The following is a 12,210-nucleotide window of genomic DNA, read 5'->3' as shown; positions in this document are numbered from 1 at the left end:
CAACCTATTGTTAAAACTTTTCCAATTTTGAACTTGATAATTTAGTGCCTGCTTGTTTAATTGGCAATATGGTTGAAAATTCTCATATGCAATTGCTGTTAACAAGTAGAAGAATATAATCTATTTTTCTTGTTACTTTTACAGGTTGTCCGGGCTCATTGTGGATGTGTTTAGCAATCATGCTGTTGTTGCCTCATCTGCCGCATGGGTTGAGAAATATCGGTCTATGATAGAGCTGCTTGTGAGGGAACTCCTTAAAGTTGAAGATATAAAATGGAGGCCCTCTACTGAAATATTGAAGGAGGAAGGAATAAATACAAACCTTGAGTATCAGAAACCAATCTCTGCAGAAAACAGAGTGAAGGTGATGTCTTTTGTCTCTGAAATTTATGCATTAATGATACCTACATTTCTTTCTCTGTTTTCAAACTTTGAGTAATAAACTCAAAAAAAAGTATTACATGCATTTAGATCTTGGATGTCTAAGAGATCTAACATGCACCGATAAGAAAAACTATGATACATATTAAAATATATATTTATATCCACAAATGGTGAAGCTAGGCCAATTACTGAAATTTACTTCCATTTGCAATAGAAGAGTACTTGGGTAAACTTAACTCTAGGTTCTTAAAAAGTTAAAATTATCTCAACACAAATGCAATGTAAACATACCTAGAGGGAGAAAACCTGACCTCAAACCATTAATGCAGGTACAGATAGTGATGTTGACAAAAACCTCTCAATGAAGTGATTAAATGAATATTCAAAGCCAGAGACCAAGCCTAGGGATGATTCCTATTACACAGTTGTAGTAAATCTCAGGATTGAAGAATTAACGACTTTCTAGTTGACCACCACAGGAGGGCCAATACAGATATGATAAATGCAGAAATGCCTAGGACTGATGGCGTTGTTGAGTATCCATTGGAGGAAGCAGTGGTACTTTCTACTGTAGCAACACAAATCTTTGGAAATAAAGTCAGCAAACCAATAGTATAATTCGTTTATGAAAAATCGGGCTTTAAATAAGAAACACTTGGGACTAAAAAGAAAAGTACAAAAGGGATAATTTTTTATTTATTTTGAATAATTTTTTTGAAGGCATTTCAATAGCATAGGGGATATAGAGAGCAAATAAAATTGAGGGTTTAGCCCATCAGCTGTGAGATATAGGATTTTTTTTCATTGTGTCCATATTGATATCACGGATAACATTGCATAATTCATCCTTCATAGTGCATAAATAACTAGATGCTAACAGTGTTGATAATATCAAATCTTTTTGTCAATCTGTATCTTTGCTTTGTCTGCTGTCTAATAACAAGACGGAGATAACGTTGCAACTGATGTAGTCAAGGCAATTTAACTATAATAACTGAATTTGGGTGGGACATAATCTAAGTTGGAAGTGCTTTGAATATTCCAAAGTATCATAAATGTCCTTAAGGTCAATACCCTTAGATCATTTAGATACCAAGAGTAGATAGACATCAGCACAAGAAATGTCTTGGAGAATTGTAGCAAATAAACAACTAGATTAATTCCTTGATACTTCTGTTTTGCCTGGAATAAGTTATATATTTGATGCAGGAGCATCCTGGGTTTCTTTGTAATCCTGCACATTAGTTCATTCTGCCTAGTTCCAATTTGGCCGACTTTGCTCACATTTAATTTTGGTATAGTTAATTATATTTGATGAGGGCCGACTTGTGGTTTCTCTATGTTCTAGAATTATTCGTAAGCCATTTTGGCAAGTATAAGTAGGGTGTTTAGGTTTAGGGTTAGGACAGATTTTTGGGGAGAGTTCAAAAGAAAAGAGATATGTGGATTTAAAAAGCTGATTTGGAGATCTGGAAGTTGTACATTTGTAATTGGTCGTAACCCAGAAGGCCTTACAGCTGGGCATGTATGCTGAATATTTGATGAATCAATAAATATATCCTTGTTCTCTCTTTCCTTGGTGCTGTTCCTCGTGTTTGCTTCTGTTGTGTTAACTCTTGCAAGGTGGTTTGGATAGCTGGGTGTGCCTTTGGCCCTAGTTATTCATCTCTTGCCTGCATCAGTTGGTATCAGAGTCCGAAGTTCATCCTTGTGGAGATTGGATCGTGTAGAACCCTGATTTGGATCTGGTTGTAGGGTGGCAGATCTGTGGATTTGACCTATAACTTGCAGAGGGTTACGATCTTGCAGGAACCTGATTTGTAAAGATGGTTTGTGGTAGAGGAAATAATATCGATAACGCTATATTGGATTAAGACAAATTGCAGCCAGATTAGATGCTGTGGAGACAGCCCAGAGGAGAGGAGCGCATCTTGAAGATGTAAGTGATGATGAAGCAGCAACACCAAACCATAATCCAGAACCTGAAGAAGATCGAGATGAGGAAAGATTGTTGCGATTATTGTCTAGGGAAAATTCAAAGCCTGCTATAGAAGTTGTTCCTTATGATGGGAAATTGGATACAAATACTGTGCTGGATTGGATCTCTGATATGGAGAAGTTCTTTGAGTATGAAAACACTCTTGATAACAGAAAGGTGAAGATTGCAGTCACTGGGCTGAAAGGTCATGCATCATTATGGTGGGAGCACTTGCAAATTGATAGACAAAGGAGAGGAAAGGAGAAGATAAGAACTTGGCCAAAGATGGTGAACAAGGTAAAGAACAAATTCCTTCCTGTTGATTACCAAGTTAGCTTATTGAGAAAGATGCAAAATTTGAAACAAAGGGACATGACTGTGAAAGAATATACCGAGGAATTCTATAGATTGGACATCAAATCTGGACATGTAGATGATGATGTTGAGAAAATTGCAAGGTACATTAATGGATTGAGATCTGGAATTCAAGATGAGATAAGTTTTGTGAAGTTGGGAAGTGTGGAAGAAGCATACCAGTATGCCTTGAAGGCTGAGGAGATCTTGACCAAGAAGCATGAACAAAGACAAAGAGGTAGAGGTGGTAGATTCCAAAGAGGTAGAGGTAGATCTTATGGAGAAAGTAGTAGATTTGACAATTCTATGCAAGATAAAGGCAAATCTGAATGGAAGAGTGATGATAAAGGCAAGACCGAATGGAAAGGTGGTAATTCTTACCAAGGAGGCACTAATTCTTATTGGGGAAGAGGTAATTCCTATTCTAGAAGTGGATTTCATGGTAATTGTTTTAGATGTGACAAAGAAGGGCATAGATCTTTTGAATGTAGATCCTCTAAAAGTGGACAGAATAATAGAAATGCTGTGATTCAAGAAGACATTGAAAGTTCACCAAGTGGACCTGAGGTTGGAGAAAATCTGATGGTGAGAAGAACCTTATGTAATAAAAGAAGTGATGAGGAACCTGTTTTAAGGAGAAGTCTTTTCAAGACAAGATGTAAGATGGCTGGAAAATGCTGCAAAGTGATCATTGACAGTGGGAGTTCTACAAATCTAGCATCAGAAGAGCTGGTTACCAAGTTGCAGTTAGAGAGGCTGAAGCATCCCAAACCTTATCATGTTTCATGGATCAAAGATGAGCATAAGATATTGGTAAGTGAGCAATGCCTTGTGAAATTTAAAATTGGACATTATGTTGATGAAGTTTTGTGTGATATTATGCCCATGGATTGTTGTCATATTTTGTTGGGTAGACCTTGGCAATATGATAGACATGCTATACATGATGGAAGATTGAATCAATATACTCTTTGGGTGAATGGGAAGAAACAAACATTGTTGCCTTTGATTGAAGTTCCAGAGGAGGTTAATTGTACTACTGTAAAGATTTGTATGGTTAATGGAAAACAATTTGAAAAGGAAGTGAAGAAGAATCAGGTTTGTTTTGCCATAATTTCAAGAAAACCAAGTTTTGTCAATGAAGGCCAAGTGCAAGAGAATAATGCTAACTGAGTGCCAGATAGTGGTGACCGAGTGACAGATGGTAGTATTGACCAAGTGCCAGAAGAAATTGCAGAATTGCTCAATGAATATAAAGACATTATTGCTGATGATCTTCCTGATGGATTACCTCCAGTAAGAAGTATAAGTCATTGTATGGATTTGATTCCTGGAGCAAGTTTGCCAAACAAAGCACCATATAGATTGACACCTACAGAGAATGAAGAACTTAACAAACAAGTGCATGAGTTGTTGCAGAAAGGTTTGATCAGAGAAAGCTTGAGTCCATGTGCTGTACCTGCTGTATTAGCACCTAAAAAGAATGGAGAATGGAGAATGTGTACTGATTCCAGAGCCCTTAACAAGATAATAGTGAAATATAGGTTTCTTATGCCAAGGATGGATGACATAATGGATTGTTTAAGTGGAGCAAAGTATTTTACCAAGATTGATTTGAAGAGTGGCTATCATTAGATCAGAATCAAAGAAGGTGATGAATGGAAGACTGCTTTCAAGACAAAAGATGGTTTGTATGAATGGTTGGTTATGCCTTTTGGTTTGACTAATGCACCTAGTACTTTCATGAGGTTAATGAATGAAGTTCTGAAAAGATTTTTGGGTAAGTTTGTGATTGTTTATTTGGATGATATTCTGATATTCAGTAAGACTAAGGAAGAACATCTTGAGCATATTAGACAAGTATTGCAGAGGTTGAAAGAGGAAAAGTTGCTGATTAATCTAAAAAAGTGTTCTTTTATGCAAGAGGAGATTGTGTATCTGGAATTTGTGATTTCAGCTGATGGTTTGAAGATGGATCCTGAGAAGGTTAAAGCAATTTTGGAATGGCCTACACCTGAGAATGTGAGTGAGGTAAGATCATTTCATGGTTTAGCTAGTTTTTATAGAATGTTTATAAAGAATTTCAGTGCTGTTTGCAATGCTATGACTGAGACAATGAGGGGAGATAAAAAGGAATTCAAGTGGACACATGGAGCTGATAAGAGTTTTGAGACTGTGAAACAAAAGGTTGCAGAATTACCGGTATTGGCTTTGCCTGATTTCAACAAAGTATTTCAAGTTGAATGTGATGCAAGTGGTAATGCAATAGGAGCTATATTAAGTCAAGAAGGTAAGCCTGTTGCTTTCTTCAGTGAAAAGTTGAATGATGCTAGAAGGAAATATTCTGTGTATGATCAAGAGTTTTATGCTATTGTTCAAGCATTGAAGAAGTGGAGACGTTATTTGATGCCTAAGGAGTTTGTGTTGTATACTGATCATAAAGCTTTACAATACTTGGGAAGTCAACATAAATTGAATCAAAGACATATGAAGTGGGTTGAATATTTGCAGAGTTTTACATTTGTGATTAAGCATAAGAGTGGAGTTACTAACAAAGTTGTTGATGCATTGAGTAGAAGATGTTCTTTGTTGACTGAAATGAAGGTTGAAGTTCTTGGTTTTGATGAGATGAAAGAGTTATACGATGTTGATCCTGATTTTTTTGAGGCATGGAGAGAGTGTAGAGCACCAAATCTGACAGATCACATAAGTAAGTATGATGAGTATTTCATTCAAGAACGTATGTTGTTCAAAGGCATGCAACTGTGTATTCCTAGAAGTTCTATGAGGTTGAATCTAATTAAGAAAAAGCATAGTGGTGGATTAGCTGGACATTTTGGAATTGATAAGACATTGGGTTCGCTGAAAGAAAAATATTATTGGCCACAAATGTATAAGGATGTTCAAAAATTTGTAAAAAGTTGTGGAGTTTGTCAAGTTGCAAAAGGAGTGAGTCAAAATACTAGTTTGTATACATCTATTACTGTTCCTGAGAAACCTTGGACTGACATTAGTATGGATTTTGTTCTTGGATTGCCTAAGACAATGAAAGGGTATGATTCCATATTTGTGGTAGTGGACAGATTTTCTAAGATGGCTCATTTTATACCATGTAAGAAGACATCAGATGCTGAGCATGTTGCTGAACTTTTTTTTAAAGAGATTGTGAGATTGCATGGATTACTAAGAAGTATTATTTTTGACAGAGACAGTAAGTTTGTTGGATATTTTTGGAAGACTTTGTGGAAGAAGATGGGTACTGAGTTGAAGTTTAGTTCTACATTCCATCCACAAACAGATGGACAAACAAAGGTTGTGAATAGAAGCTTGGGTAATTTGCTAAGATGTTTGGTTGAGAATAAGCCGAGTAATTGGGAGATGGTATTGGCACAAGCTGAATTTGCATATAACAATTCTGTGAATAGGAGTATAGGGAAGACACCTTTTGAGATTGTTACTAGAATGCATCCTAGAGGCATATCAGATTTGAGAGATGTTGTTGGTGAAGAAAAGAGAAGCGCTGCAGGAGAAGAATTTGCTGATTTTATGGAGTCTTTGCATAAGGAAGTGAAGCTGAGATTGGAACAAAGTAATCAGAAGTATAAAGAAAATGCTGATCAGTGTAGAAGACACCATGATTTTCAAGTTGGTGATGAGGTGATGGTTCATCTGAAGAAAGGAAGATTCCCAGCTAGCACATACAATAAGCTGAAGATGAAGAAATTTGGACCTTGTAAGATCTTGAAGAAGTTTGATAGTGGTAATGCTTATGAAGTTGAGTTACCTGATGACATGGATATATCTCCTATATTCAATATTTCTGATTTGTATAAGTATCATGAGTTAGAGGATGAAATTACTGTACTTGATGATTATCTTAAGAAGCAAATCGAAGAGGTTGAACAGATATTGGATCAAAGAGTTGGTAAGAGCACAGGAGGAAGAGATTACTATGAATATTTGGTGAAGTGGAAGAATAGACCAGTTGAAGATGTTACATGGATTTCTTAGTCTGAGTTGGATTCAACTCAGGGTGTGACACTTGCATGATTCAGGAGAATCATTTTTTTTCCAACCTTGGTTGTCTGATGCAGGAGCATCCTGGGTTTCTTTGTAATCCTGCACATTAGTTCATTCTGCCTAGTTCCAATTGGACCGATTTTGCTCACATTTAATTTTGGTATAGTTAATTATATTTGATGAGGGCCGACTTGTGGTTTCTCTATGTTCTAGAATTATCCGTAAGCCATTTTGGTAAGTATAAGTAGGGTGTTTAGGTTTAGGGTTAGGGCAGATTTTTGGGGAGAGTTCAAAAGAAAAGAGATATGTGGATTTAAAAAGCTGATTTGGAGATCTGGAAGTTGTACATTTGTAATTGGCCATAACTCAGAAGGCCTTACAGCTAGGCATGTATGCTGAATATTTGATGAATCAATAATTATATCCTTGTTCTCTCTTTCCTTGGCGCTGTTCCTCGTGTTTGCTTTCATTGTGTTAACTCTTGCAGGGTGGTTTGGATAGCTGGGTGTGCCTTTGGCCCTAGTTATTCATCTCTTGCCTGCATCAATATTAAATTCAGGTAAGCTTTAGGTATTTTTCCAATCAACAAATAACTTGAGCTATATTGGGCATACAAAGCTAAATGCTAGGATCTTGGTTATGAAGAAGCATGCACTATCAATGCATCTCTTCAAAATTAGATTCCATTGTGTTAGAACTACGTTCTTGGAGGGTCTGGAAAAGCTTCTGCTTAAATTGCAAGGTTTTATTAGAGAAAGAAATGATCCCTTGTGGATGGGGAAGGGGGCTACTGAGAAAAGACTTCTGGAAGTGAGATTGGTCGATTTCAGATGAAAAAGCTGCTGCAGTGTGCAAGGGCCACTAAAACAAATTAGTGCACAGCAGGAAAGTGCTCTTATATCAGCCAATATTAGCTCAAATGGTGAATCTAAACCAGAAATTTAGAAAGTGAAATTATGAAATGAGAGCATTTTCAATAGTCAATATAATCCTCGAGGACAAGCTTCAAAATTTCTGTAAAGAAACTGAATTGCTTTACAAATGAAGAAGATTATCACAATCTTTAATTTCCTTTAAAAATCCAAGATTAACTTGAAGGATCCAACAACATGAAGGCTGACAAAGTTCAATACATTGAGAAGGATCAAGGCTAAAGAGGTCCAAGTAAAAAATGCTGAAGATTGCCATGAAGATGAAGATAACGAGGCATCCCAAATAATGAAGAATTCCGAAGGATGAAGAAGAAAGTTAATGAAGAATTCTGAAGGATGAAGAAGAAAGTTAATGAAGATGAAGCAATTTGGGATATGAGCCATTGCAATCAATTGAAGGCTTGAAAATGTTGAGTATCAAGAGATATTGCTAGAGATGTACGGACTTCTTTATGATGATGAAGAAGTGGAAATTGAAACAAATATTACAAGATATACATGGTGAGGTGGTATCCATAGATCAAAGTCTTGCAGAGATATCACTAGTATATCGGCTTCTCGCAATAAGTTCAGTGAGCTGAGAAAACTTGTCAAGTTTGCACGGTGATAAATAATTAAAATATTGTCGAGAAGTACAAGATTTATCGCTAATATATTGCGATAACTTGAGAAAATATCATGTGCGGTGCCAATAAAACTGGGACGCCCAACAAGAGTTAAAAACATATTTTTTTGTTTGCAAGAGTAACTATGGAGGGGAGAAACAGGTTTTGGAGGAGAAAGGTGGTCGTTTGCTGCCTTGGAGATCATTCTCTTGTGGATTTGAAGCCCAATTCAAAGAGATTTTTGAAGCAAATTCAGATTCAACAGTAAGTTTTCTAAATTCTTTTTCCTTTTAAAACAAAGATCATTTTCTCTTGCCTCAGTTGCATCCAAGTTTGTACAAACTTAAATACCATTTTCAATGTACTCTAACACGTTTTTATAGCGTAATGAATAAGATCTAACACCATTTGAAAGCATTTTTTCCAAAAATAATCATACTTTTCTCAATAATTTCATAACCTAACATTGCTTTGAATTTTTTCCTTCAAGTCTCAACTTATATATATTTTAAAAAGTTTTAATCTAGTTTAGTTTGTTTCTAAATATGTTTAAAAATTCCTAAAATTATCCCTTTAAATTGTATTTTGTATTTGTAGGTTGATTCTTCATTAAACGACAATTAGGGACTCCAATAGGCACATATCCGTTTGGATATGTAGGCATGCGCCCTAAAGGCATTAGAGACGAGGCATGGAAATATGCCTTTGAAGGACCTGAATATAATATTGTGATATACATAAAATGTGAAAAACTAATTAGTGGAGGCATATCTCGTTTGAAATACCACTTTGTAGGGATAAAAAAGGCATGACACAAGGGTTTGTCACTTCACCATGGAGGAAATATTGAGTGAGATAAATGCCTTGCTCTCTGCCCAAGAAGAGAAAAAGTTGCAAAGGGAAAGGGCAAAATTGTTCATGAGGGCGGCCATTTTTGAAATGCAAGGTATGTCACCTTTTTAAGAATTGTTTAATATTTTCTAATCACCATTATTAGTTTGGAGTTTGCTAAAACAATGATTATAATGGAATGATTTGGGTTGTGACTATGTATCCCAACCACCCCTGAAGAAGAAGTAACAATTTAGGGCATAGTCACAAATCCACAAACCTACCATCCCACAGGCTTCCACTTCTGCTAGTATGTCGTAGACCACATACATCTTCTATAAATAGTTTTTTGGTGCACATAAACATACTCGAAGCACAACGATCACTAGAGGGTACTAGGTGGAACATCGATGTGCATCAACAAGTTAACATTCAATGTGTCGATTTCTGGTATTTTAAGATCCCCTTCAATGGTGCAGCAAGTTCCTATTTTTTGAATTTTGTGATTGGTTGTACAGTGGTGGGAAAGCGCTACAAGACACCTAGTCCTGTAGACTTGAGTGGGAGGTTAGTTCACTTGTTTTGATTTTTAATTGTTTTATAGTTTTACAATTTACTTATTTTTGGTGAATGTAAGTTTTTTTTAATCAAAGTTGTTTATTAAATATCTTTTTTATTTTGTGCATGTAGCTTTCTCAAAGATGTTTCTAGGGTTAGAGATGTGGTAGAAGACCAAAATTTACAATAGAAACAATTTGGCTGCACATACTTGTCGTCTGTAAATATTGTGTAGTTGATAGGGTGTTGTCATCGGTAAAGATTTTGTAGCCGACGGGTTTATGTCGTCGGTAAAGATTTGTAGCCGATGGACCCCTTCAGGAAGGTTCGGCAGAAAGTATTTATACCCCGTCTGGGATCATTGTAAATAATCGGATCCAGCATAATGTAATCTCTTGGCGTATGCGAATAATAAACGGAGTACTGCTGTTGCTGTTCTTGTTCATTATTTGTGTGCATTAATCAATTAACTTATGCGGTAAACATTTGGCACCGTTGCCCTATGAACCTACAAGGAGGGAGGAATGAAGCTTAATGCCAAATCAGCTTAACAAAGATCGAAATAAGATAAGGGGAAAAGATGGAATACGTATTGCGCAAGAAAATTTAATTTTGGCACAGCAAGCCGAACGTAGGAGGTTCCAGAAGATTACCGACAGACACAGAAGCATGGAAGAATTGTTGGAGGAGACTTGACAATGGGTGGAATAGGTGGAGGAAGCAAGGGAGGAGTTTTTGAATTTGTATTCGCCGAGGGAAGAGAGTCCAGACGGAAGAGAATCGACTCGCACAACTCGGAGTGTTGAGGGAGCCAGAGCGTGGAGTGAACTCCTTGTCTGGGATATACTTCTAGAATGGACAACTTTAGAGGAACCTTCTTCACCATCATTTGCAGCTGTTGAGACCGTCGGTGTGGGAGAACAGTCTGCCAATGTGGGAGTACAGTACGTCGGTGTGGGATTGCAGATCGCCTGTGTGGGAGTGAATAGCGCTAGTGTTGTAGGATCGAGCAACGCACATTCACAAAATCCAGTAGTGATGGCAAGACCAAAAGAAAAGTTGCCGAAGTTTGATGGTGATGGTACGGCTCACCCCATCCGACATTGCAAGACATGCGAGACAATTTGGAGGGAAAATGGCATAACCGATACAAACGAATGGGTTCGGCAGTTTCCGGCCACCCTACGGGGTGTTGCAATCCATTGGTTTGCCAATGTAGATCCCCAAAACTTAACCACTTGGGATAACCTTAAGGAGTGTACGGCAAAATTTCAACTACTCCGTGACGATAACAAAATTGTAGTAGAAATATACAATACAAGACAAGGAAAAAATGAAATAGTCCGAGTCTATGCCAAGAAGTTGAAGGACTTGATCAACAAAATGGAGAATAAGCCAGTTAATGGATTACAGAAAAGGTGGTTCATTGAAGGCCTACACCCGAAATTGCGAAAGAAAATGAAGATCGTGCCGTCGTCGTCATACACTGAAGCGTACAACCGGGCACTGAACCTGGAGAGTGAGCGAAAGACAAAAAAGAAGAAGAAGAGTAGCTCCTCTGAGTCAGACGACGATGCATCCTCGGAAGAAGAAAGTAGCGATGAGGAAAACAATAGCAAGAAGGTCCAAGCCCTCTAGAAAGACATGATCCAGATGATAAAAGAATTCAAGAACATGTAGAAAGAAACAAAGGGAAGCGAATTATGGTGCACAGAATGTAAGGCAGAAGGTCACATAAAGGGCTTCTGTCCAAAAAACCAGTTCTGCGATATTTGTCAAATCATGGGACATTCCACAAAAGAATGCCCCTTCAACATGAAAACTAGAGGCCCTCAACAGGTGTTCCTGGCACAAGAGACTTCTGCGTTTGGAGGGAGCGGGAATACAAGCACGGAGGGTGCCACGTCCGAAGGATATAGGAATAATAGACACGGGCAAAACAACAACAATGCGAACAATAACAATAACAATAGCAGCCAGAGTTGAATTCAGTATGATGCGAACGGACGACTGATCGTTCAATGTTGAGCATGCAATTTGTGGGGCCACTTTGCCCGGGATTGTACAACAACAAACACACCAAAATTATTATGCAGGTGGTGCGGACCTGGCAATCATAAAGATGCCAAGTGCCCGAAGTTTGGAGTGAATTTGATCATCGTTGGGATGGATGAAGAGGAGGTGCTGACAATCACACGGAAACAAGCAAAACTATACCTCGACTTGGCGGAAGGAAAGAAGAGGTTGGAGGAAGTACGAAAGGAAATTGAGAAAGCAACACAGGCGGAGACATCTTAGTTGAAGGATACCAAGGGCACCTCACCAAGGAATTGCGCGGAACAAAACATCGTACTTTAGATATTACAAACTGAGGTACTCGTCAAAATAGGCGATTTGTTGCTCACAATGCCTCAACTCCGATCGGCACTCACAAATATCGCACCAATTGCCAAGTTACCAAGAGAACTAGGAAGAGGGAAGGAAATTGCCGTTGGTGGAGAAGACCCAATGTTGTTAACCCTCACATCCAGACGACATTCGGCGGTCC

The 12,210-nt window shown here is 37.7% G+C and overlaps 1 protein-coding gene across 2 annotated transcripts in view; it reads left to right on the top strand.

Moving 5' to 3' along the window:
* LOC149563324 (S-adenosyl-L-methionine-dependent methyltransferases superfamily protein) overlaps positions 1-12,210 on the top strand; it is a 113,327-nt gene that overhangs the window by 34,946 nt on the left and 66,171 nt on the right. For both annotated transcript variants that reach the window (XM_089826666.1, XM_089826667.1), the window contains exon 4: positions 145-364. In XM_089826666.1, the coding sequence (XP_089682792.1) occupies positions 145-364 (220 nt within the window). The remainder of the gene's footprint in view (positions 1-144; positions 365-12,210) is intronic.

The sequence above is a fragment of the Cupressus sempervirens genome, chromosome 4, assembly GCF_028749045.1.
Source record: "Cupressus sempervirens isolate cs-2001-9-10 chromosome 4, ASM2874904v1, whole genome shotgun sequence".
Classification (NCBI taxonomy): domain Eukaryota; kingdom Viridiplantae; phylum Streptophyta; class Pinopsida; order Cupressales; family Cupressaceae; genus Cupressus; species Cupressus sempervirens.
This window is presented reverse-complemented; position numbering and strand designations above follow the sequence as displayed.